The sequence below is a fragment of the Leuresthes tenuis genome, unplaced genomic scaffold (genome assembly GCF_036924035.1).
Source record: "Leuresthes tenuis unplaced genomic scaffold, fLeuTen1.0.hap1 SCAF_10, whole genome shotgun sequence".
In the NCBI taxonomy this organism is placed as follows: Eukaryota; Metazoa; Chordata; class Actinopteri; order Atheriniformes; family Atherinopsidae; genus Leuresthes; species Leuresthes tenuis.
Window position 1 is genome coordinate 3,691,016 of NW_027325364.1, and position 27,656 is coordinate 3,718,671.

Here is a 27,656-nt window from a genome sequence, read left to right on the forward strand (position 1 = left end):
GATTATACATTCAATCTCAGATTCTCAAATGTGTTAAAACAGGGAATGATACAGGGATGAATATATTCTAAATTCCTGAAATGAAGGTTTTAGCCGTTATTTACCTACCTTATAAATGACAAGTTTTAGCTCCAGCAGAGCTTCCGACTGCAAACAACGATCTCAATTTATATTTTCTGACATTAGACCGTCAGATAGTGTCTTTGACACGTGTTTTGACTGCCAAGTTATAATCACGCACGTGACAACAGGAGGTGGGGGTGCTTAAAGTCTGGCACAGGAACAGCCTCCATAGACTCCATAGTCTTGTCAGCTGTGAGGCAGAACTGTCACTTACTGCTGTAAACAACTCAGACAACAATCATGAATGACCAGAGGATGTAGGACGCAAAGCCTAGAAGGAAGGTTCTATGTCATTTATACATTCATTAAATATCAAGATAAAGTCGTTATATTAACGTGTCTCTCCAAGAAAGCGCTTAAAGTCTTTTATTTTTGATCTACTTTATTTACGTTCATCTATTTGATCTATTTCAGAGTTTCCAGACACTGAAACCTCAGGTGGAAAGACGCGGAGGAAAAATAATCCACCAGAAGGCTGCAGACCTGCTCGATTCCTGCTGATTTTTTTCGGCGGGACCGTTTATTAACTGTTTCTGTCATAGAATAAGACTCATCGCGGAGTAACGAAAGCTGAGATATTGGAGTACACAGTCCATTTTTTAAGGACATTAAGGACATTTATCTCCGACTCTTTGGATCATAAAGGACAGAGCTGTGGTTTGGAGAAGCGTTGGATGCATGTTGTGCTGCTCGACTTTCATTTCGCAGAAATCCATGATGCAAAAGGAACTCATTCTTCCTCCAGCGTTCTGTTTCTCAGGAAGTCAGGAAGAAGGGTGAGGGAGGGGGCGCTGCCTCTCCCCGCTGCTCGCGACTTCACCCACCTGCGGGCACGTCTTGACTCCCGGGCACTTGGCCAGGGGCGCTGGCCCGCTGTGTGGCTGTTTGGGGCGCTTGGCCCTCTCTGGTATTGTGTGGGGCCTCTGCCGGGAGGTATGGGGGCGCTCGGGCTCCTGGGGCCCGGGTCCGGTGCGTGGCCCTTGTCTGGGCGGCTGGGGACTGGTGGGGTCGGGGGACCCGGTAAATGAATGGGCATCAAGTCATCAATCTTTTGGATTATGAGACACAGGTAGGTCTGACGCACAGACTGAGCGGCAGGGCCGAGCTCAAATCGTGCCAGTGGCAACCTGAGCTGCCACAGCTTTGCAGAGGCAGCTGCCACATGGTACCAGAGGGTGCCACAGGGTTTGTGCCGCTGTTTGTGGAAGCCAACGCTGATTATCCACATGTCAGTATAGTTATTAGCTATGCAGTTATTGGTTATTATTAAATAAAAAAGTCTTTGACCTATAAAGTCATTTACTTGAGATGGAAACTGTGTCTGGATGTCTGGAGTGTTTGTAAGAAGCTGCTTATTTGAATGTTTTTCATCTCTTTATTTCCCTGTTTCACATAAGAATTTAATTACAGCAAAAGAAAAGTATCATTTACACAGGATTCTTTCAATGTTTTATGTCCCACAATGCCTTTAATGAGTGTTGCTTGTGTTTATTAATAGTCTGATATTCTGTTTTTTTAAGTCTTGGTGTCTGAACACTGTAGACCCGTCTTGTTATTAGAAAGAGTTTCAGCTCCTTGTTAGAAGCACAGCAACAATGCCACCATATGATCTGCTTTCAGGATAAATTATGGTGACTGTTTTACTGACTGAGTACTGCAATAATATAATTCAATTAGAAAAAGTCCACATCGTATGTGGGAAAAGTCACTTTGTTGCATGCATCAGCAGGATTCTCTGCTTCATGCATTCAGATCTTTTATTAATTCTTCAGGAATAACTCTGCAGCAATCAGAATACAAACTGACTGGAAGTGATCTCACACTTCTTTTAATTATTTGACTATGCAGTGTGACAGAAAATTCACCCTCCATGAGAAAAAAGTGAAAAAGGGGAAAAGAAGCTGACAGGAATGTAGCGAGTAAGTAACCTCCAGAGGAGTCCGGTGACACCCAGCAGATGCTCATTGAGCGAGCTCACGTCTCACCGCCTGTTAGTCTTTCCTACAAGGCCGTCTGCCTGGAGTCAGAGGTGTTGTTTGACCTTTCACCTCTGGATTTCTGCTCGGTGTTTGTCGAACTCACCGCTGGCTGTTCTGCTCTGTTGGGATGGTCACCGTTTACCGCTGGCTGGCGATCAGGTTGGGTGGCGGCGTCTGAGGGAGGTGAAACGACCACCCTTTCAATGGGCTCGTTGGCTGTTCTGTCTGTCACAATAAGGTAATTGGGCTCTGGCTGGTGAGCACTGGAGCGACGCTGCAAAGCATGCTGGGTGCAGGAAAAGGACCGCTGCCGAGGGGCGGGCTGGGGCGACAGGAAGTGAGGTGTTGTGGCTCTGGGCACTTCCTGATGCCTTTCGCGATCCTCATCTTCTGAGGTCACCTCCTGTAAGGTGCTGATTGGACGAGGGGAGCGGCCCATGATTCTTGGAGGAACCAGTGCTGTTGCTGATTGGTTGAGCTGCGGTCGCCAGTTCTGAGGGGAGGGGTACTGCACTCGACCCATCGACCAATCACTGGCAAGAAAATGAGGCAGTCATAACATTAGACTATTGAGCTCTATTCAATGCTCATTAACTCATGGACACATAAGAGATAAACGGTGAACAGCTTCCACTGAGGAGTGGGATCATTGTACATGCAGTATAACTGTAAACTGTAAAAAAGACTAATTTTTATCACCTTGAAATATTGTTACTGATGATCTTTTAAATGTTTGACAGCTCTAGTATAACTGCGTTTTATCCTATAAAATCAATCCTGACAGTTGGCTTTGGACCTTTTTTCATCGAGCACAAATGCATCGTGAGATTTAAAAAGAAACCCCCCCTTCACCTTAAGTCAGTGTTTCCCAACCCTAGTCCTGAAGGCACCCCGCCCTGCATGTTTTCCATGTTTCCCTGCTCCAGCACACCTGATTCACATGAATGGGTCGGGTCTTTAAGCTCTGCAGAAGGCTGAGGACGACTCATTCATTTGAATCAGGTGTGCTGGAGCAGGGAAACATGGAAAACACGCAGGGCGGGGTGCCTTCAGGACCAGGGTTGGGAAACAGCTCTGAGCTTCATGAAAAAAAAACATATCATGAAATTGATGGGACTGAAACCTCACTTTTGTGGTGGTGGGTTCATATCTCGGTGTCCTATGATTCCAGAGAAGGACGCACTTCTCCCAGGCATGCCTTGTGATCCCACCCACGGCGAGTACATCATAGCGCGCTCCTCCCACGTCATGTCATTGGCTGGGTCCACGGGGACGGGCCCTCTCTGAATCTGGTGAGCCAGAATGAGCTCCAGGACCTGGTGGTGCATGGCCTCTCTGGCCACATCCATGGGACGGCGTCCTCTCCGGTCATGCAGATCAAGGTTGGCACCATGAAGAAGCAGCAGCCTGGCAGTGTCATAGCAGCCATGCAGGGCGGAGAGGAAGAGCGCTGTCTCGCCCTAAAAGAGCAACACATTCAAATTCACAAACAGAACAACTGGCTTTGAATGCTGATCATTGAGAATTCTAAATCTTCCCTAATGATAGGTAGCTACCTTGTTGTCCTGTAGGTCAACAGCGGCCCCGTAGCGAATGAGCGTTCTTGCCAGGGAGAGGTGGTTTACTGAGCATGCCCAGTGCAGGGCTGATCTCCCTGAGAGAGACAGTGTGAGTGGAGGGGAGGTGAGGGGAAGAAGGGAGGGAGTAAGTCAGCCAGTGAACAACCATTTAACAACAGAGTCCAGCCCAGGTGGTGAAGAGAGGGAGGATTAAGGGAGGGATGACTCAGCCGAAGTGAAAAGAACAACATGGGACATAAGGAAAGACAAAAAAAGGGGTTGAAGAAACAGGAAGACAGAGGCTCCGGGGAAGGCTCGAGCAAGGAGAAGGAGAAGAATAAGAAACAAAGCTAATATGTCTATTGACCTGACTATTAACTTTGTTCTGAGTCAGAGGAGGCGAGCAGGGGAGCTGGGGAAGGACAGACAGCGGAGGAAAGGAAGGGAGAGAAGGGAAACAAAAAGAGGACGTGAGAGATACGGGGTAAGTTACAAGTTACTCGAGCCCTCAATTTCCAGGTATCAGAAATGTTTGGTTTACTCAAGAGCCGCACACGCTGTTTTGTACTCTCACGTTTACACAGGGTTGTTTTAGTAGGATGGATATAGGGCGGTGATGTAAGCTGGTTGGTCCACCTGCTAGATTTATCTGAAACTCTTGTACTTGGTCCAGTTTTTGACTGCCACGGAGGATTCAATCTAATCTTCTAATGTCTCTGACATTGTGAGGAAGCTACACCATTGGTCAGGGCAGTCAAGTGTCGGAGGGTTCTCACTGGCTGTTGCTTTCAAAATGTCATAATCTCCGAGTCTGCATACGAACAGAAGTCTGTTAGCACACACTCCACCCCTGAAACAACCCAGCAAGTTTATCCACATGTCAAAAATGTGGCAGCTTCACAGCCCACGGTTAGAAATAGTCATTGGTTTTGCGTAGGGTAGGATTGTCGTACAAACTGCGACCAATGAACATTGAACTAGGTAACAAGGTACACCATGTATCTTTTTACTTCTGTCCCTTACCATTTGTAGGTGGGAGCAAAATAGAAAATAGGTAATGGCAAAGTAGAAAAGTGAAAGGACAGTGGAAAATATAGTGCAATCTCCTGCTTTAGAGATGGGGATTCAATACTGTCTGCCAAGCTCCTCATGGTCTCCATCAAGAGCATCGGCTGTTAACATCAAAACACTGAAAGCAATAACATCCTCACTTTGCTAAAGTCATCTCACGACAGGAGCTGTGTCGCATTAGAGAACTGAGAAAGGGGAATGTGGAAGTTCTACATTTTTTTAGGCTTGAGGATCTATGTAGATTTTTAATGATCTACCTTTAGATCACAGCATGCGGTGTCCATATATAAAGCAGGTCTTTTGTCCAGTGAAAGTGCACCACATGCAGATCAGAAATGCCCCATAATCCACTGCTTTCGTTCTAACTCAATCACTTGTTGTCCCCGGAGCCCATAAACAGAGTTTTTGGAAGTTCAGACAATTGCTATCTTGCTTTGTTTTCAGCCTTTTTACCCGAATATTCAAACTGTAAAGAGGTAAAAGAAGTACAGTAAAGTCAAACCATTGTTATGTAGGACCTTTGACGGGCAGCAGGAAATGGAAGTACATAAAAATGCATTTAATCTAGAGCATATTCTTTCTATTTGGGGCAGGATGCTTTGTTTTCACGCTAAAATGTCATGAATCTCGAGTGCCATTACACTCAAAAAGTCTTGCTTGTATGCAAATATGTTTTTTTTCACCTCAAAACTGTTTCTGCTTTCAGACTCACTGTTGCTTGCCCTCAGTAAAATTTCTCCCAGCCAATAGGATCCCAGATATGATGCTGACATCACCTCCTTCTTGCAGGTGTGCTCATTTTGTTTCACAGAACCCATATAATAAGAGTAAAGATGGTAGTGTACTCCCAGCCTAGCCTCAGACTGTTAGGCAGAAAATGGTTAGATCTCAAAACTAACTCTACATGCACCAGTCAGAGCAGGTTACATGTCTTACAGGATTGATTTCAAGGGGTTATTTCATTAGTGAGTCAGCAATGAGTTGATTCTTACTTCACCACCAAAAAGTACCAGGAGAAAAAAAATCTGGCTTCAGGCTTTCAGGTACCGAACTAACATTAATAAGTAGTGCAAGGAGGATTTACCAGTATGATCTGTGTTGTTGACTGGAACTCCTGCTTGCAGCAGCTCTAAGACCACTCTGTCCAGCCCGCTACGGACAGCTCGGATCAGAACCACAGACCCATCAGGACCACACCACTCTGCTGACTGCCAACACGAAAACACAGTATCTTTACATTCAATCACCACATGGAGCAAAAAAAATATGGAGTCTGTCTAAAGAAAAACCGACAGACCTGCTGAGGAGGGCTGAGCAGAGGCGGAGGCATGGCGTTCCTCTCCCAACCTCTAGGGGGAGCTGAAGAGAAACAGGAACCATTTCAGGATAGAAGAAGCTGACACAAGTGCCGGTGGGAGACAAATAGTTCATGTAAAACTTCCCCAAAACAGTATTTATCTTGTCTTACTTTAAAAAACTCACAACTGTAGTGACTGATGCTGTATGTATTCTGTCTACCATGAGCATAGAGTACATCTAAAATACATATAAAACCTGATATTAAACCTGAACAACTTTTACAGTGCCTTGTCCTTCTGTGTTTTAGGGCTCTGTGAAAAGGGTCCTAACTGAGTGAAATAATCCTGGATTATCTCACTGGTAACCATAATAACAGCTGGTAAAATTCAATAACTGTCTCAAGATCTTAGGCTGATCAGGAGGAAGTGTTTACATTCAAATTACATTAAAAATAGAAGGTAAGGAACTTTAAAAACAAGGTCTGAGAGGAACTCTTACTCCTTATAATGATAAAAAAAAAAAACTAAAAGGTTTTGAATGACTGAGGAAACAAATAAGAACGTCTAAAATTTGGACGTATGATTACGTTGCATTGGCCTGCGGGTCTGAGACGTTCCAGCCCGAAAATGCCTCTGCTCCGGTGTCCTGTGGTCGCAGATGGAGGCGTCTTCCTGTCGCCTGGAGCATCTCATGTTGATGTCTTCCATTGAACTCTGGGTAAAATCTGTGTCACTGCCAGCATCCTGGTCCCTTTTGAGGGGCCTGAAAACCAAAGCACAGCTTATGATGCAACATATTTCCGGGCTGTTTTGGTCTTCATATGGTCACAGTGTGTTTCCCCCAATCACCAAAGAGCTATGGAGCACGTCTAAATGTTTTTGTGATGTGGAAACAGGCAGCAGTGGTAGAACATGAACCACAGGAGGTACAGTGTTTACTGTGGTCTTCTCTTGAATACAAATGGCCAAAATCATCTTCCTCTGAAGGGTGGCTGGTCTCACTCCTTGGAATAGGGTGAGGAGCTCAGTAATCAGAGACTCTAAGTATAGTCACTGCTCTTTTTGCCTCAAAATGAGCCACTTGAGATCATTTTGGTATCTGGTCAGGATGCCTTCCAGACACCTCCCAGGACAGGTGTTTCTGACATGTCTCTCCAGGAGAAGGCTTTGGGAAGAAGAGAATGGATTTTTAGCTGATTTGGGAATACTAAAGGATCCCCCATGAAAATGACTGCAGCCAATCCGATCTGCCATTGGCCAAGGGTCAGAGTCGCCAGTCCATCACAGGGTCATACAGGATAGATGTATCCTCCAACTGAGAGAAGAAGAATAATTCTGAGGTTCTTGTGTTTGAAAGTGCACGGGCCATCAAACAGGCCAGGTGGGTCCAAGAGTACCTTCATCCTGCATTTTATGAATGGCAAGTAGGTGTCATGGGGGGTGGAGCCTATCCCAGCTGCCATTGGGCAGGCGTCCAATCACCAGAGTTACTTGTTTTCCTAATGACTTTATGGTCTAAGCACTACATTCAAGTCTTTTTCCAAACTTTATGTATATTTTACGAAACTATGGTCTCATTTAAAGTAATTATCTGAATGACTAATCTGTGTTTGGCACTTTTTATTTCATCTTACCATAAATAATTCAGCTATTTATGCAATTAGGATGTAAAGCAGAGGTGTTTCTGTACAGAGCTTCATGCCAAAATAAAAAGTGGCAGGAGAAAGTGACATTTAGCCCCTGAGGTGACTGTACAGGATGCGTTCTCACTTGTTTTTCACTAACATCATTTGTTCAGACGAAACATCCCCTCAAAGCGGCTCCACTCACCGCATTCGGATGGCGTCCTCCCCCAGCGGTTCTCTCCTTCTCTTTTTCTCCGCCTCCTTGGCCTTCTTCTTCTTCCGCAGGCTGATCTTATCTTTCTCTCTGCTGGATCGGACGCGCTGATCCTGGTGCGCCACATGCTGTATCCAGGCCTTCGCTTTGCTGTTGTCGTCGTCCGTGACTTTAGACCGGTGTCTCACTCTGACACTGCTGTTCCTCTCGGACCGCCGCTGCCTAACCCTCCTCATCACCAGGAACACCACCAGGGGCAGGACGAGCAGTAGGGCGATCGCTATGGCAACCACAGCCCATAGCCATGCAGGGGTCGCCTCTGTGGCTGAAACTTTGAATGAAATTCAAAACATTAAGAGCTACACATCTCGTGTTTCCTTTTTCTCTTTCATTATGAAGATAAAGGTAGTAAAAATCAGTTTCCTTGATGAAATCCTGACCCTCAGTGTGTGAGAATACGTTTGCCTGCTCTGGCCTTAATAAATTGTCTTTAATCTTCATTCACTTCCACCGACATCATCACTGACGTGGGGCTCAGTCATAATAAATACACGGAAATATCAGTGTTTTTTATCAAATCATTTTGTCGTTATAGTTTGAATGTGTGTACATCTCTATTTATATAAGAATAAATATGTCAGCAGATCTGAAACAGCTCTACACTCTGGAGAGACAAAGTTGTTTTATGGTGTTTTGTTTGGATGAAATTCAAAGGTGGATGTGTGTGTGTGGTAGACAGGAAACCAGAGCACACCTTCGACTTCCTTTTCCTCCTCTCTGCTTCCTATTTCCTCTCGAACACCTCTTACACTGATGATGGCCTTCAGCTCCGGGAGGGTGGGGAATGTGGACGGCTTCAGCAGTATGACGGCACGAAGGAAATTGGCGGCCTCGGTAGCGTACGGGAAACAGGTAGAGAGTGAAGGGGAGCACGGCCTGTTGTCCACTTGGAGGAAAAGGAGGGAACTGGGAGAGACACAGTAGGAAAGAACAGCTCATTTTTCAGGCCTGTCTTATTCAGTGCTTCGTCCACAGATATCGCTCCAGAGTCACAGTTAGACTGGCCAACTGAGTCTCCAAAGAGTCTGTACCGGGTACCCTTTTATTTTGTGTTGAAAAAAGAAAGTCTTGTTCTTAGTTAAATACAACCTCAGATGAACAACAACACATGGCACATGCCAAGGAGGAGAGACACCAGCAGTGATCTTAGAGAAGCAATTGGTTCTCATCAGTCTGGGAATCTGGGAAGGGTTTTAATGGCCATTTACAAACTTTATGGACTATCCCACCAAGTTCACCCTAAGCTCAGATAAACGATAAAACACCCAAGAGCTTCATCTCCTGGAATAATGTAGTTTGGACAGCTGAGACCAAAGTGGTCTGTTTTGGTCATAATGCACAACAGCACTTCTGGAGAAAACAGATGTGAGGCCATCTGTCCCACAGCTAAAGCTGGGCTGAAACTGGCTCATCAACAGGACAAAGATCCCAAACACAGCAGCAGATCTACAGCAGAATGTGTGAAAAAGAAAAGAATCAAGGTGTTGCAATGGTCCAGTCAGAGTCCAGACCTCAGCCTGACTGAAATGCTGTGGTGGGACCTTAAGAGAGCTGTGCAGAAACCAATGCTGCAAACCTCAATGAGCTGAAGCAGCGCTGGAGAGAAGAGAAACAGAAACTAATTACTTTGGGTTATAGTTTCAGAGGTGGTGTTCAACCATGGGATGGACACAGATTAGATGCCACAATGTGTCATATTGAGTTGCTAATCTGAGATTGTATTTACCTTGTTTTGAGTGGTAAGAACCAGGTGTTTCTTTTTTTATTGCCCTGACACATAAAAGCTTAGATATGAAAGGGGTGTGCTTTCTTTTCCCATGATTGTACGTGTTAATGCAAAAGAAGCTGAATCTTACTGTTATGCAGATGACATAGTTTTGTGCAGCGGTTGGTCCTCCTGTTGCACTTTTAAACAATATCCGCCTTTAATATCTGTCAGTTAGAGGTCAGTTAAGCTTATACTGATCTAGGACAAAATTAAGTTTGTTATTTTCCACTTCTCTACACGTTAGGCAGAATTAACTGAGTTCAAATGTTTACGCAACATTCCTGCTCTGCATCCCAAAGTCGGTAACATGTATACTTTATTTCTAAGGAGATCCTGGACAAATTTCTACCATTTAAATGACTCGTGTTGCAATAGATCGAAATTTGTATGCTACCAGGCTTCTTTATTGGCACAAAAGTAAGCACAAAGAAGGTAAAGAGAGCCCACATCTCATCTGTCTTTAGCAGGTGTCCTTCTTATTATCCGTTTTGCCAAATTAATAACGATACAATAACTAGTTTTGACACCCCGGATTATAATGCCAGAAAGTTACCTACCCATTGGAGTCCCCGGGGTACGAGTGAGCCAGCAGCTCGGCGAGCTCCTGAGGACTAAAGTCAAACAAGTTCATGCTGGCAGCGAGGGGAATGGAGTCTGTCAGCGTGAGGGGCGACTGGAGGAGGACACTGAGTGTCCAGAGAAGGGGGCTGACGGTGATAGTGCCATTTTGCTTTGGGATGTTAGTGTGAACAAGCAGGGTGCCTTTAGCCCACAGAGGTTTCTGGTGTTTGATGCAGTCGCTGCCGTCCCATCCGCAGACGGCGTTGTTGCAGCCTTGGTCGCAGCGGCCACTGGCGAAATATGCACGGCAGTAGTCGGTGTGACCTGGACTGGGAGCAGTGAAGAGAGAGAATAATTAGTAATAAGTGGCAAAGTAATATTACATCATCTCTGATTCATTAGTTTAATCCGAAATACACAATTATTCCTCTGATAAAGAAAACAATAATAATTTTACCATTTTTGCTTTTCTTTTCTGGATGAAGTCAGTTATTTGTATGAAAATAAGTCTCAAATAATAGCTCAAGAGACAGGAGTTTATGATAATAAAGCCTTTTAAATCAGGGTACTTCAGAGCTGATAAACTACTTGTAGAATATAGAATATACTGAAACATGAGTAAGAATTAATGCTTATAAAGTGATAGAGACAGAAGGGTTTTTACTTGCAGTGACCCCTGTCCTTCAGGCAGTCGAAGCCGTCGCGAAGACACTTAGAATCTGTGCACTCTTTGTCACAAGACCCATCTCCAAACTTGTCCCTGCACTTTCTGTTCCCCGGACACAGGTGCCACGGGTCCCCAGACACGGCTGTGGAGGTGGATGCAGATTAGTGTGAATAAAGTTGACTGTGGGAGATGTTAGACCCAAACCTCAGAGGTACAAACACCATCTGTGGTGGTTCAAGCCTTATCTGAGTGGACCTTTATGAACTCGTGACCTTTTTCACACGTATCATCTGTCTCTACAGCTTCTCGCTACAAAGAGAGGCACCAATTTTAACTAAGATGCATTGTCAGGAGAATATAGATGGCTGTCAGTCTTACGAATAGTTTGTCCATCAGTAAGTCACGGAAATGACAGACATTAAAATACAATTCAAAAGTCTTTAATCACTACTCATTTCTTTATATTTTCCTTCCAGGCAGCCAGACCTTCTTGTGGTCCTGAGCAGTAGCTCTCCAGCTTTCTGAGGGTCCTTCAACATTTTTCTTTGGGCATTGGCTGCTTTTTCTCCAATTTCCAGTCCAGTCCTTGTACCTGACCATTTTCAGAGGGTTAGTTTTGTTTGTTAAGCCACTTAACTCTGACCTAAAAATCATTTGAGCATAAAAAAATGGCTCCTAACTCAAGGGATGAATCAGTGTTGTGTCGACACAGAACAGACAACTTAGCAAAGAAGCCGTTTTAAATTGGATCTTTAGGCACTTTGTTACAAAGACACATCATTTGTTCCCATTTCTTTAGTTGCATCTATGAAAAACAGCAAAGAAAACACAGTTTGACAGACAGAAAATAGGATTTCTGCAGCAACAAGGTGATTCCCAAAGAGCTATTAGCTGAAAACTTGGCATATCTCAGCATGGTGTGCAGTGTGTCCTTAAAACATTTGAGGAAACTGGACAAGTGGAGGACAAAAGAAGAAGTGTCAGGTCTAAAAAACTATCTACAACAGATGAACAGGATCTGAAAGTGATGTCCTTAAGAAAGAGGAAAAAATCCAGCAAAGACCTGACAGGACCTGAGAGATGCATCTGGACCTTCAGCTGATCCATCTACTGTTGGCCCAAGCCTCATCAGAAATGGTCTCCATGGAAGGGTGGCTGTCAAGAAGCCGTTCTTAAGGAAGGGAAACAGGGAGAAAAGGCTGAGCTGTGCCAAATGACACAAGAAGTGGACTGAAAATCAGTGGCAACAGGTCTTATGGAGGGATGAATCCTCCCCAGAGCCCGGACCTCAACATTATTGAAGCAGTGTGGGATCATCTGACAGAGAACGGAACAAAAGGCAGCCCACATCCAAAGAAGAGCTTTGGGATGTCCTTCAAGAAGCCTGGAGAACTATTCCTGAAGACTCCTTAAAGAAATGACAGAAAGCTTGTCTCAGAGGGTTCAGGCTGTGTTGGAGAATAAAGGAGCTCAGACCAGATATTCACTTTAAAGCTGCTGAGAACTGAACAAACTCTGTTTTTGCCTCATATTCTGGATTCATATGTATGTTTGCACATCTAAATGACTTACTACACATATATCCTGTTTTTTTTACAATATATGAAGAAATTAAGGAAGTTTCAATACTTAACACAGCCCTATATGTCAAAAACTGAAAAATATCACCTCCAGGTTTACATCTAACGGTTCACTTTGGAAGTAAATGAAATTAGTAAATTATTAGATGAATCAGAAGAGTTGCATTGGCCGAGCTTATTTAACCTGACATTAAACACAGCTGCATTCATTTAAACAAGTGTTTTATCGCAGGACCAGCTCTCCCACACACTCAGTCCACTCATTGTTTCAGACCATTAGCGACTATTCATAACAATGCAGGTCAAGCCACGAAAGGTGGGCCCTGATACGGCCCGTTAAAGGGGACAGGAAACGGGCCCGACATAAACAGGAAGTTTCCAGAAGAAGCGAACAGCTAAAGGAAATGGAGTGGGTCGGGAACTTGATAAAGGTCGAAGGTCGTCACCGAGGCAATGAGGAATGTGATTGAGTGGGACAATGGGTTTGGCAGGTGTGTGCGGGACCATGAAACCACAGCAGAAAAAAAGTGTGGACAATAGAGCTGAAATTAGACATGTGCAGCGTTGTACACGTCTGCCTCACTTGGCCTGATGGGAGTCGTCTCTCTGGCACTGACAGAAAAGAAATCATAAGCCTTAAAATGTGTTCTTAGCCTTTTACAAAACATTAACATGAATGAGAATTAAATATTGCAGAATATTTCAACAGAAGATTGATCGCGAGTAATTATTTTTAAAAAAAAGGTGTGAAATCTTTGGGTAGAAATAGAATTTTTTCTATTTCTGGAACACATTTTAGGCGGTGAATTCGACTTTTTTCACATCTCTGTACACCCCACAGCCACAAGGTTGAGTTTGAACACACTGTGAGCAGCTCGTGTGTTTTATGTGGGATCAATTGAAAGTTAAATCCATTGAAATCTCACCTTGACATGTGTAGCTCAGTCCCAGCAGAACAAACGTCCTGAGAGCTAACATCTTCAGGCCAATCGGGTCACCACCAGCAGGGCCTTTCCTCTCTCTCTGCTTGGATCAGAAGTCCTCCAGTCTAGCTGTTCGGTATCCACTGAACTACAGATTGTCTCAAATGTGCCGAAACTCAGCTCAGATTAATAGCCTCATCAACCATGTATTGCAGCCCTGCTGCTCACGCTGAGCCGTTAATCCTGAGTGAAGTCACCACATCTCATCACTGCTGGCACCAGCACCATTAAGTATGACCACCCAGCCCACTTTGTTCGCTCACTCTGTTTTCAGAGGCCCTGCGGATATCTGGACAACTTCCTGCCACTGTGTGGAGAAGAATAGGAAGGGCGATAACCCTCTGTGCATGTGTGTGTGTGCATTTGTAGAACTGTGACTTCCGAAGCTGTTAGGAGAGCCGTTACTTAATGCCGTGTTAAAAAAAAAGGCTTGAGGGGCGTGAGGAGGCAGTGTGGTTTGAATCTGAGCTTATTCGAAGTGAGGAACCACACAAGCACACTCAGAAATGTGTCTGTGATCTGCCTCTGAAGGAATCACGACAGTAAAGTTATTTGTTCTCATTTTCTACACAAATAAATACTCTGAAAACACTTCACGAGTCCCTCATTAAAATAAAAATATGAATATGTGTTTCAGTTATTCTGTCATAACACCAAATGACATTCTTAAAAGAAAAATAAATGTGGGCTCTCCAGGTGGTGAAACCATGGAGGAAGTAATGATCCTCTGTGTTTGAAAGGGATTCATAAAAACCATGCAGCAACAAGGTGATTCCCAAAGAGCTATCAGCTGAAAACTTGGCATATCTCAGCATGGTGTGCAGTGTGTCCTTAAAACATTTGAGGAAACTGGACAAGTGGAGGCCAAAAGAAGAAGTGTCAGGCCTAAAAAACTATCTACAGCAGATGAACAGGATCTGAAAGTGATGTCCTTAAGAAAGAGGAAAAAATCCAGCTGTGACCTGACAGGACCTGAGAGATGCATCTGGACCTTCAGCTGATCCATCTACTGTTGGCCCAAGCCTCATCAGAAATGGGCTCCATGGAAGGGTGGCTGTCAAGAAGCCATTCTTAAGGAAGGGGAACAGGGAGAAAAGGCTGAGCTATGCCAAATGACACAAGAAGTGGACTGAAAATCAGTGGCAACAGGTCTTATGGAGGGATGAATCCTCCCCAGAGCCGGACCTCAACATTATTGAAGCAGTGTGGGATCATCTGACAGAGAACGGAACAAAAGGCAGCCCACATCCAAAGAAGAGCTTTGGGATGTCCTTCAAGAAGCCTGGAGAACTATTCCTGAAGATTCCTTAAAGAAATGACAGAAAGCTTGTCTCAGAGGGTTCAGGCTGTGTTGGAGAATAAAGGAGCTCAGACCAGATATTCACTTTAAAGATGCTTAGAACTGAACAAACTCTGTTTCTGCCTTACATACGCCAACTACCGTACGTTTATATTTTCTGTTTTCCTGGCATTATAGAAAGAAATGAGGAGTGTCTCAAGATTTTTACAGAGTACTGTAACAGTGAAGGAAAATAAAGAAAAAGAAACTGAAATTAAACTGAATAATAACCGCTGGGTTAATGAACCACTGTTCATTACATTTATTGATAATTGTAAAATTAATAATAAACCTATTGAGGACTAATAATTAGTTATTTTATTTAAATCATCCAGTTGTTTCAGGACATCGCCTCGAAGCTGCTGCGCATGCTCAGTAGACATCGGAGCTGCCAGCTGGAAGCTCCTCAGATCCGATAGTTTTGGACATATTGCGACATAAAACCCGAGACAAATGAGCTGATAATTGTTGGGCTTCGCTGTCAAAGGGCTGATGGACTTAAACCTGATGATCTGATCCTGACGGAACTGACGGGTCTCCGAGATGTTTTCAAAAGTTTAACAGGAAAAATACGTGCCATCAGAGGGGATTTGTGGTAGTTTAAACTACATAAAGACCTGCTAGAGTTAAGCAACAAATATCGTTTGAGAAATATTTTTTATTTCTTTCACTTACCCTCTCAGGCTCTGCAGCGCCTCCTTCTGTTTAAAACATCTGGATGTGCGCGCGTCATCACCAAGTTTTCTATAAACGTGGCAGAAAATTGTGAAGACATCCATCCATCTATTTTCTATACCCGCTTAATCCGTCGGTCGGCTCGCGGGGGGGCTGGAGCCTATCCCAGCAGTCACCCTGGACAGGTATTGTTAAAACACATTAGAGTAAATCAAGTCGTGGGTAAGGGCAAATTAAAAGGCTTAATTGACCAATTAAGAGACCTAATTGACAGGTGAGATGACAGATTCTCACTGACATCATGTCTGAAAAGCCATTATTAATGAATTAACATGCAGAAGACTTGAACTGCCTGCTTCTTGTGTTGCAGCCTTTGCAGCAGTGGAAGATATTGGTCCCACAGTTGAGCCCACAGTTCTCAGGCACCACTCAGCATCGAATACCATCGGGTGATTATGGGCTCAACTGTTGAACAGCAGGTGTTGAAACAGCTTCACAAGATGTATGTGAGCAGACTGTCACATCACTGATGTGAGCAGGAAAACTAACTTGGACCCACCCACTGATGCTCATACTCAGATTCATTCAAGTAAAGCAGAAATACCTCAAACTGCATACTGAAAATTGGCTGAGACAGGCTTTCCTTTCACAACAAATGGGATGTTCAAACCATACGTTAAAGCTAACGTAATCTCAGTGATTTATTGCAGCTTTCAAAGAGCTGCTTAAAATAGTTGGAACATTTATAGTCATCCTTCTAACATGAAAGCTGGGGAAATGAGGAAGGAAGCTGTCAGGGGGGGGGTTGGATGCTCTGTTGGGGGTTTGATTTTTGGACAACAGAAACAAGATTACCAGCCAGATTACCAACATGGCAAACCAGGCGACTGCACAGTTTAGGAGGTTACAGAAGGATCACTTTTGATTTAATGTGACCCTGCAAAAGCAGGTCCACTTCTGACAGAGATGGGTTTGTGTTGTGCGTATGCATCAGTTGGATAAAAATGAGCTCACACCACAGTAAACAAGCTGAGCACCTCGGATAAAAAGAAGAGGAGTGAGGACAGCTCAGAGAACCATCAGGTCCTCTTTATCAGAAACACTGCCTGAGAGGTGCCTTTCTGTCCTCTCACAAACATTACTGCAGCATGCAATGAAGGACTGGTTCTGCAGAGGCTTCTTTTACAGTCCGTCTGACTCCTCGGGTCCAGTTTGAAACTCAAACACACTAACCAGACAGTCAAAGCAGTTACATGCACACACAAACTGACTGAATACAAATAATTTCAATGTGCAAAAATTGTTTTATTTCTTCCCTCCATTCCTTAACTTGGCTTTATATTTACCTACCTCATTTTAAAGGTTATTACAGATTTTTTTTAGCATTTATATTATATAAATTTATATCTACTGAAGTCTGTGTTTGTCTAACATTGCACATTATGACTGGAGAAATGCAATTCCATTCTGCTTTGCACTGTAGTCTATATGGCAATAAACTTTGAGATAGATAGATAGATAGATAGATAGATAGATAGATAGATAGATAGATAGATAGATAGATAGATAGATAGATAGATAGATAGATAGATAGATAGATAGATAGATAGATAGATAGATAGATAGATAGATAGATAGATAGATAGATAGATAGATAGTCTATAAATCTACAGTTTTAGCTCCTCGCCACTGGGGGTCGCTGTTGGACCGTGTGCGTCATGCCAGACGTCTCATGTTACCATAGTGATGTTGTACAGGGTCTAACACTATAGTTACTTATTTTTTATATTTCTGAAGAAGATATTTGTCCTGAAAGCGTCATAAAGTAAAGAAAGGTAAGTAACATTTAGTCGCTTTTCGCGACTATTATCAGACATAAGGGACTTTCCGTAGTAGTGGTATAAATAGATGGTTTCGCTTTCAGTCTGCAGATCGATGGGACTATATCTCATCGGGCAGACGGCTCGGGAGTCTTACGAGTCTTAAAGTCAGACTTTTAGCTTTTGGGAGGGTTATATCGGAGCATTTTTTTCAGCTTCGAGACGTTCCTCGTGGCAAACCTGTCTTGGCGAAAAGGAAATTCAGTAAGTTTGTTCGTTTTCGAAGTTATTATGCTAGCTTAAAAGTGTTAGCCGCTGGACTCCCTGTAGCCTGCCTCATTAAATACTGATATTAACAGGTTTGTTGGGAGTTTTATTGATACGCCTGGGTCTCTCTGTGTTGTGTGGATTTCTCAAAGTGTTTCAAAGAAATGAGAACTGTAGAAGAAAACGAAAGTAATGTCTGCAGTAAAGTGAAAGTAAATTCTTATCATTGCCAGTGAAGGACAGTCAAACTATAAGCCTGATGTAAACAGCTGCGGATTCTACTTTATCTGACGTGTGCCATCGTGTTTCACTCCACAAGGTATGCAGAAAATGAGCTACTTCTTCCCCCTGCTGTGCATCTGCCTGGATGTGTGTGTGACGCACGCCGTCCGCCTGGCCCAGCTCTCCCCTCTCCTCCTCGCCCATCCTTTCATCACCCTGTGGGGGGGCGCACTGACCAGGGCCTCCGTCCTGGCCTTCCTGATCTTCACCTACCCCGGAAGGCTTCCATGGATGAGCAGCTTTGAGGGGCTGCAGAGCTTAGGGGTCCTTTGCTTCCACTTCCCGGTGTACACCTCCGTCCTGAGGGCGCTGGGCCGGTCCACGCTGCAGGAACTGTGGGGGTGGCACTCCTGGGAAAGGGTGAGTTCTGCTGCACTGTGTGGCAACTGTGGCTGTTTACAAGGAAGATCACATCGGTGCATTCCTCTTAACACCCTTTTGAAGGCATCCGGCCGGCACATTTATGCCAAAGACAAAGTTTGCTGTGTGGATCGGTGAGCAGGAGGACGCTCAGCAGACAGGGGGATCTTATGTTTTAATGGGATTATTAAAGGCAGTGTACAGCTGCCCAGCAGTAAACTATCCAAACTTCCATTTCACTTTTCTGTGAAGGTTTTAGATGTAATTGAATACTTTCCATTCTTTATATTTCCTCCACCACTGCTCTCAGCCGTCCCGCATAACTAGAGTGAGAAACAAACAAGTAAGCTTTGGACGGCCGGCTGGCAGTTTTTATCTTTATGTTTAGTCAGAAATAACATCTCTCATTTTGTCTGATCAGCAGCCAAACAAACGTATTTACAGATGTGGGAATATAACCCAGTACGTCCTCAGTATATTTCCCCCTTTTGTCATTATTTATGTATTATATTCCTATTTCTTTCTGTCCATCAACATGACATTTCAGTGCAGTATTTCTCACATGGTTCATACATATTTCTATTGTATTTGTGCTTCTGTTGTTTTATAACTTATTGATGTTTATCTCTAGCTTTCTATGAATCTATATTTTGATATTCTTTACAGTTCATGGGATAATTGCAGGGTTGAATGGGGACAAAGGAAGTCACATCTTATCTTAGAAAAGGATTCAAACTATCAGCTTTAAAAAGAAGGAGAGTTTTTTCCTTCTCTAACAGAAACAAGATTGAAACCAAAACCAAACTGGTCTGAACAGGAAGAAACGTCCCATTACCGTTTCAGGAGCTCTGTTCACTCCCTGCCCTGATATGTTGGTGTATTTTCTGCTGAAACACTCATTCGTTGCTTTGCAGGTGTTCCAGGGCTATGTTGTGACGGCGGTGGCCTGGCTCTACTGGAGTCGATATGTCTCCTCTTGGTTGACGAGGGCGCCGTCTGTGAGGGCCGGACCGGATACGAGGGCCTCTCTGAAGAGACTGATGGGATACATGCGGCCGTATGCCAGGCGCTTTGCTGCGGTGCTCACTCTTGTTGTTCTTTCGTCTTATGGTACGTAGGACAACGGCATATTTTCTGCTCTGTGGGGCTTCCATGCAGTCACAGTAGCTCTGGAATCATGGATAATGACTAGTTAGGCTGTAATAACAGTCAAATATCAATATTATGATCATTTCTACTGACTGCAGGTGAGATGGCTATTCCTAAGTACACTGGTCATATGGCCGACTGGATCATAAATGAAGAAGCTCCTGACGCATTCAGAGAGGCCATCATAACCATGACACTACTGACTGTGGCAAGGTAATCTGAGCATCTCACCTCTTAAAGGGATATTCCTGCTTCTGTAAGTGGGGTCGTGTGAAGTCCGATTTCGTTGTCAGTGTCTCACTCTCAGTTTGGAGAATGAGGAAACAATGACAGGGATGATGAGCTAAAGGTACTTCGAACAGGCCACAGAGGAGCGGTTTTTTCTCCATGTGCACAGCGTCAGCAACTCAAATCCCTGATAAAGACCCATTTCTTCTTCTTGGCTTCCCTTTTGAGTTTGAGCAGTTTTAATGTCCCCAGCACTCATTTTTATGATGCATCATTTATTAATGTTTTATTGTCACTTTCGTCGACGTCGGTTGTTTTAAAAGGTGCTTCGTGAGTAAAGATTTGACTCTCCTTTTGGATAGCTTACTGCTCGGCTTTACTTTACTTGCCTTGTAGTTGGTATTTTAGGATTAAACCGGCAGAGTTGTGAGTCAAATCTGATCAGAGGAAGGATACACCGCAACACAGACGTCCTTTGTTGGAGAATATAGAGACAAACGGCTCACTTACTTTATAAAACCCCACTTAAAAAAACGGAATATCCCATCAAATACTCTGTCTTTTACAGAATATATAACATACAGAGCAAAATATTTTGATTAAAGTCTTACTTATACTGGATAAAATGTGATTTTAGAATCAGTGACATGTGTTCGATCCACAGATTTGAGTCATTGCCTTATTTTTCTCACAGAAAGTAATTATCTCACTCCTGGAAAATGACTCTAAATAATGTCTTTTTTAAGCTAAAACCTATGTAATTTGCTCTAAAACAGTAGCTAACACATTACTTTCTAAGTTTAAAGGCGCGGTGAGTGTAATAATGTGCCTGTATCAGTGCTCTGCATGCTGTGGAGTTCAACGTGTGCTCTGTGGCGTTCCAGTGCTGTGCTCGAGTTTGTGTGCGACCTGTTGTACAACGTCACCATGAGCCTCATTCACACTTCAGTGCAGGGAGCCGTCTTCCAGGCTGTGCTGAAACAGGACATTGCTTTCTTTGATGCCTCTCCGACAGGTAAATATGATCCCCACGAGTCATCTTTAAAGGAATACGTGTACAAGAAATCTGTAAAATGGTGTCCTCAACCTGTTGCTTTTAGGACAGTGAAATTACTAACTAACATATGTATATAAATATAAATGAGAAGGCTGATGGACGACTTTTATCTCAGGTGAACTTGTGTCCCGCATCACCACGGATACCAACGACATGAGCGAGGCGCTGAGTGAGAAGCTAAGCCTTGTGATGTGGTATACGGCACGTTTCGGCTTCCTGTTGTACTTCATGGTGTGCCAGTCGTGGAAAATGACCCTTCTAACTTGTATGGGGCTTCCCATCATCTGGGTCATCCCCGAGCTCACTGGACACTTCCACCAGGTGAAATAATTGATTTATGGATCAGATTATCTTCTAAACGCATCATATGTGGTTGATATTTCTACATTTGGGATGTAAAACTGCCTTATGATTGATTTGTGGTGTGTACCCCTTTTAGACTATTGCTGTGATGGTTCAGGAGTCACTGGCTAAAGCCAACCAGGTGGCCACAGAGACTTTCTCCTGCATGAAGACAGTGAGGAGCTTTGCCAACGAGGAGGGGGAGACAGAAAAGTACAGACAGCGGCTGCAGGACACTTACAACCTCAACAAACAGGAGTCTGCCGCTTACGCAGCTTCCACCTGTGCTAACAGCGTGAGTTTAATGCCTCAGTGCCTCAGTAACTGATGCAGGCCATAAGATGTCATCCTCTGCTCATACTTTCTTCCATGTTGAGGGTATTAGGCCTATGAAAACCACACTTTATACCCACTGGTTTGTTTACTCCCGTTTTGACGTCTCAAATTGGTAAATTTGTTTCTCACCATCTTGTTTTTTTGCGTTTAGGGTGATGGTTGTGACTGAGAGTGTGAATAGGTTGGATTAAACCGTTTGGTAGCAGCCACAGCGCTCCTCTTTCAGCAGCCTCAGTTTTAATAATGCATAACTCTAAAGCTGTTTTCCACCCAAATCTCTGCAAGATCAGCGGGTGAAACAGTGTGCAAATGGAGCTGGAAAGAGTTGCCCCTTCATACTCATACGATTCTCGTGATCTATATGCCTCCGACGGTCTATCCGGAAGCCTCATCCTCCATTGTTAACATGCTGTAAACAAAGAGCAGGCGTCTCGTGTCCTTCCACGTGTTTCTAGCTGTGAAAGTAGGGCTTCTTCTGAAAATGTGTGAGCAACTGAAAAGGCTTGGATCAAATTGTCCACAGTTTGTCCTCAAAATCTCAGGTGAAAAGTGATGATACAACTTAAACACGTGAGTCTATAAAAATCGCCCTCCTCCCACATACAGTAGGTCACTATGACAACAAGGTGGACTTTGTGTTTTAAATATATAAAGAAAAAAGGGATGCTGTAGCTCAAGAACAGCAGTGGTTGTCTTCCAGCTGGAAAGATGATCTCCTGTCTCACCAATCTACATGTCGAAGTGTCTGTGGGAAAGATTCTGAAGCCCACATTAACCATCTGAAAGTGACTTTGGATAAAAGTGTATCATTCACTTAAAAACAAGTCGTTTTCTCTGCTGTGCTTCAGCTCTGCCCTCCCTTCAGAGGAAGATGTTGTGTAAAAAATGACCAGTTCTGGCTCTGACTGGTAGTTTTCACTCAGTCATGATTGATTTTTAGCAGATCATATGAGAATATTTGGAAGGAGGCAAAGGAACTTTCACATTGTCTGGCTCGTATACTACTGCCGGGTAAAGGAACTGTATTTGATGTACACAAAGGCGGGATCATTTCACGGTACAGTTAACCCACGGTACGGTCCGTACCTCGGTTTTTGGGACACGGTTTCGCTACGTTTTGTGCGTAAAGAACAATTTTTTTTCTCCCAAAATTCTCTCTTTATTGTTCTCGTCAGCAAAAACGGTAAACATGCCAGAATCACTGGTGTACTGAATAATACTGAATAATATAACACTTTTCTTTCAAGTTAACAGTTACTAACAGGGTGGCTTTAAAAAGTCTTAAAACGTCTAAAATCCAATCATTTGAATAAAATAAAATGTCTAAAATGATCTTAAAATTTCATAAAATGTCTTAAATAAGATTTTGAAAGGTCCAAAAAATTTATTAATGTTACTTTTATTTCAAACAAATGCATAAACTTCAGTCTTGCTTTTAATTATTTCGATTTTTGAGGACAAAACAACAAAATGGAACCAAAGTACCTGAGCACCCCGGTCAACTAGTTAGTGTGTTGGCGCACGACATCTTTTTTCTGTTATTGATCCGTTTTGATGAAGCGGGGGGGGATCTGAACACATATATTCTCTGTCATAGCGACAGGCTGCCGTTGCATCTCAGCAATGTCCCGTTAACGGTGTTATTTCCTCTGGATTCCGCTCAGGAAACGAGAGCAGTCTGAAATGAAAGCATGAAATTGATGAGAAACCCTAAAGTGATGATGTTAGAACACAATGTGACGTTACTGTGCACCACGTCACCTAATGTTAAAATGAGGGGGGAACAAATATTAGTTCACAATAGAGAGGCTTCTGGTGTTATTAGTTAGGTTAAACATTTTGTATTCCAATGTGAAAGAGCTGTAAAAAATAATCCTGTACTTTCTGAGGTTTCCTTCAGGCCTTTTGTACTTTTTTTTGCCATTTATTGAACAAATGGGGTAAAATAAGTTTATTTTTTTGTTTTGTAAACCATTTTTAATGAATTTCAGATGACCACTTTGGCCTTGAAGGTGTTTATTCTGTACTACGGAGGAACTCTTGTTACCAGGGGGACAGTCAGCAGTGGAGATCTGGTTGCATTCGTTCTCTACGAGCTACAGTTTGCCTCTGCAGTCGAGGTGCGCCACAAGCCAGGAGGGTGATGATTAATTTATACACGCTGGCTCTCGCTTTTCTGCTTATTCACTAATACTTATCTTCCAGGCTGTCATGCGTTATTACCCAGAGGTGAAGAAAGCAATCGGTGCCTCTGAGAAGATCTTTGAATATCTGGATCGGAAACCTCAAGTCCCCCCTACAGGCTCTCTGGCCCCTGAAAATCTTAAAGGACACATTCAGTTCAGAAACGTGAAGTTTTCCTATAATGGAAAAGAAAACAGTCCTGTGCTTAAGGTGTGTATCCTTTTGTCTCGCCCATTTATTATGTTTACGAGGACATTTTTAACACGTGGGTCTCTTTCGTCAGGATGTGTCTCTGGATGTGAAACCGGGTCAAATCACTGCCCTCGTTGGACTTAACAGAACAGGGAAGTCCACCTGCGTGAAGCTGCTGGAGAGGTTTTACCAGCCACAAGCAGGGGAGATCCTGCTGGATGGGGAACCCCTGCAAAGCTACAAAGAGCAGTACCTGCATGACAAGGTGGGTGGCCACCAGGGATCGGTTCATTTGAAGATTAAAGGCACGACTTTGAAGCTTCTAAGCCTCCACACAGCTGGCTGCCATGCCTGGTAACATTGTAAAATTGTGTTATCTCAGATTTTATCTCAGTATTAACTTGTACGTTGGGAAGAAAAGCTTTTTTACTGATAGTCAGATGTGAAGACCTCTGTGACCTCACAGACTTGAACTGGCCGTAAACATGAAGCCATAACTTCAATAGTTTGCTAATTAAGACAAAATTTCACACGAATGTGTTGCTTCTGGAGAAACTGGCAGCACTTCTCAGTTGGTCAGATACTGAATTGAGTTGCTTCTTCAAAGTCTTTCATCGTTTGAGCCGCTGGCTTAGTGTGGAGCAATGCTTTAGTCCTGTTCCAGGAGCAGGTGAGCCGGCTGACATCACACCTGGCAGTTTTAATGTGCAATGAAACATAGTGATGCGATGCATTGTAGACCTCACAGATACACACTGCAGGTTATTCTTTAGCCTAGTTTATGCTTCTCCGTCACGTAACGGTGTCGGCGTGACGCCTGGAGCTGGAGCAGCTGTATTTGCAGCTGGAGCAGCTGTATTTGCAGCTGGAGCAGCTGTATTTGCAGCTGGAGCAGCTGTATTTGCAGCTGGAGCTCATCAGTATTAAAGAACAAATGCTTATATTGCAAATATTGGAGCGCCAGCGACAGAGAAGACGTTTGCGGGGGGGTTTGTACGACCGGTCGAGGCTGAACGGGTGAATTTGCAACACTGGTTCACCTGCTGAGGGACCTGCATGAACAAATGCACTTTCTATACTTTCGAATGTCAACGGGCCGATTTGACGAGCTTCTTCGCCGTGTACAGCCATTAAGACGGGAAAAAGCAACTGCTGGAAAGTACGTTCTGAGCGGACCAATCACAGCCCTTACAGTTCGTGTCAACGCGGCGTGTTGTAACCGGGGGCGCACACCAGCTGCCATTCATTTTCAATGTAAGCTGGCGTCGATGAGCGGCCGGCGTTGTGAGCTTCATGAGTTGAGAAAGGCTCAACTTTATGCAAATGAGCAGTGACGCGACGAGACGACAGCCAATTAGGGCCGATCTGGATTCCGAAGGCGGAAAACGGCAGAGCGCAAACACAAAGAAACACAAAGAAGGCCCTGAGTACGATCCATGGTGAAAGAGGGAACCGATGTATGGATGGATTATTACCTGCTGGTTGCTATACATATAAGCCCCGCCCCTTTGGCCGCTCCCGGCGGCAGAAGAAGTAGAAGCGGCGGGTTGTGAGCGGCTGTGGGGTGAGGCCCCCGGTTAGGATTTTTTTGGAGGTGCACGTGTGAAAATGGCTGCTTTCTCTGTGAGGAGCTGTTGGACAGTTTCCTTTAAAACATAATGGTACACGTTTCATTGTGGAAAACAAACATCAGGGAGTCACTGTGAGGGTCTCTTTAGTCCTTTGGAACGTTTCCCTCCAGAAACTGAGCTCAGCTGTACATTATTAAAGCATTTAGATTAACAAAGACATCATAAATCTTAGGGACACTGACAGCCTTGGGGGTTTATGAAGTCCATTACTGTACCACGGAAATTAAGACGGAAAATCCATAACTTGTGCAAGTGAGACCTTAAAAATAAAAGAACTGATATAAGCCTCCAGCTGTAGTCGATAATGATAGAAAAGGTTAAACAAGTTTACAGATTTTCCTCATTTTGTTGCCCTCCTATAGAAACGTATGCCTGGTTTCGGTCCACTGATGTCCTGTGAGAAGGAGGCCCAGGGTCAGCTGAGTCCATCACGCAGCCACTGATGATGCCTTTTCACTGTGTTTGTCGATAGATTGCTGTGGTGAGCCAAGAGTGTGTGCTGTTTGCCCGCTCTGTACGGGACAACATCAAGTACGGCCACGAAAATGCCTCCGATGAGGACATGTACAGAGCTGCCAGGATGGCCAGCGCCCATAAATTCATCGAGGAACTGTCCAGTGGATACGACACAGGTGTGACACAGAAACACCAGAATGGGCTTCATCACGGGGTTCTTCTAACCCGGGAAATGCTTCTCGGTTTAGCCTTAACTTTGGGAGGTTTACACACAGATAATATGAATAATGGTGGATACCTAAGGCTGTCAGGATGTCTGCGGAAGAGATACTACTTTAATAAAAGGCTCTTGTAACCAACCATGTAGTCTAATAATTGTTTAAAGATGTGCTGAAACACAGTAGTAGAATGTCCTCCTGGTTTTTAGATGCTGGAGAGAAGGGAGGCCAAGTGTCTGGAGGACAGAAGCAGCGCATTGCCATTGCCAGAGCTTTAATCAGAGATCCGAGAATCCTGATCCTGGACAACGCCACCAGTGATTTAGACGCTGAGAACGAACACCAGGTAGGAAATTCTTAAGCTTTGCAGCTTTTTGCTTAGATTTTGTGGTTGTTTTTCTTCATGTAAAACCAAATCTTGGTCATTCCGACTCCTCAGGTACACGAAACTCTGTTTAACCTAAAGAAGAGCTGCACTGTGCTGATGATCGCCAACAAGATGAGTGTTGCAGAGAAAGCCAGTCGCATAATCGTCCTCAACGACGGGACGGTGGAAGAGGAGGGCAGTCATGACGAGCTCCTGGAGAAAGGTGGGCTTTATGCCCAACTAGTAGAGAAGCAGAAAAGAGGCTTTAATCGTCAAGAAGAGGAAGGCGGTGATGCACAATAATGCATTTGAGCAGCTGTCCCATGACAGGAAGAGGTTCTGAAACTCTATAACTAAAAAAGAACGTATTTAGTTCAACCAATTAAGACGACTGCACCTTAGAGGTTGGCAAAGCCGTACCTCCCCATAAAGCTACAAAAGCCTGCTGACTGATCCGGATAAAAGCGTCTTTCAGGTCATCCCCGTAAAAGTCAATCCAGCAAGTTTCCGGCTAAAATAACCACACAGAAATGTTTTTACACGTTTGGGTCACAATAACGACAGAAATCCTCAAACAGTCAGTTCTCTTTTTACTCCCACACAGTTCTTATTTATTCAGAAATACATCATTAGAATAAAAATACAGCACTGTGAATAATGCAACCAGTAAGTGTAGACAAAGTTATATTGTGTATTTATATAGTTTAAGCCCAACCTGTCCGTTTTTACATGCTTTTGAACAAGGTGTGCTGATGGTTTCTGCTTGAAATCTACATGTTCAGAGGCAGAGATCTATGAAGTTAATCATAATTCTATCTATTCATTCATTAATTGAATGTGCTTCAATGCAACTTCAGTATATCATTAATCGATAATTAAGTCAAGCTGCCAGAATGAGAGGCTTCTCACTGCTGAACTCTGAGAAACAAGAATCATTTCACTGGCTCCAGAGCACCTCGGAGGCTTCGAGGCCGGTGTCCCTTTACGTGAAATAGTCATAAAATACTTCAAATTTAACTGGATAAATCAAACGACAGTAATCTCCTCATCAGAGAGAAGTGGGCTGGTGTGGATAAAGCTCACAGTTTATCCCACTTTGAGGAAAATCTAGGATTTGGTGTTCTATTTTGCTGTATTTAAGACTGTTTCCTAATGTTCATGTGTGTTTTTCTATACGGTTTCCTGTGATGATAATTCTTTAAATGTTTTAAAGTGTAAGGAATCCATCAGGTGTAAAAAAAAAAGTTGCTACAATAAAAATGATT

General features: G+C 43.7%; 3 protein-coding genes across 3 annotated transcripts in view; 2 read left to right on the plus strand and 1 right to left on the minus strand.

Moving 5' to 3' along the window:
• pbx2 (pre-B-cell leukemia homeobox 2) overlaps positions 1-27,656 on the plus strand; it is a 65,899-nt gene that overhangs the window by 17,151 nt on the left and 21,092 nt on the right. The gene's annotated exons all lie outside the window — the stretch shown is intronic.
• Positions 1,501-13,761, minus strand: notchl (notch receptor, like). Its single transcript, XM_072393581.1, has 11 exons — positions 13,432-13,761; positions 10,923-11,067; positions 10,255-10,587; positions 8,624-8,835; positions 7,861-8,200; positions 6,618-6,793; positions 6,030-6,091; positions 5,817-5,940; positions 3,659-3,756; positions 3,231-3,562; positions 1,501-2,635 (listed from the first exon to the last, which is right to left on the minus strand). The coding sequence occupies exons 1-11, from the start codon at positions 13,481-13,483 to the stop codon at positions 2,125-2,127; spliced, it is 2,385 nt and encodes a 794-aa protein (XP_072249682.1). The 5' UTR covers positions 13,484-13,761; the 3' UTR covers positions 1,501-2,124.
• Positions 17,452-27,516, plus strand: tap1 (transporter 1, ATP-binding cassette, sub-family B (MDR/TAP)). Its single transcript, XM_072393582.1, has 13 exons — positions 17,452-17,586; positions 17,909-18,231; positions 19,146-19,341; positions 19,479-19,593; positions 20,493-20,623; positions 20,781-20,986; positions 21,105-21,302; positions 23,335-23,463; positions 23,549-23,737; positions 23,811-23,984; positions 25,823-25,982; positions 26,234-26,370; positions 26,464-27,516. The coding sequence occupies exons 2-13, from the start codon at positions 17,911-17,913 to the stop codon at positions 26,692-26,694; spliced, it is 2,187 nt and encodes a 728-aa protein (XP_072249683.1). The 5' UTR covers positions 17,452-17,586; positions 17,909-17,910; the 3' UTR covers positions 26,695-27,516.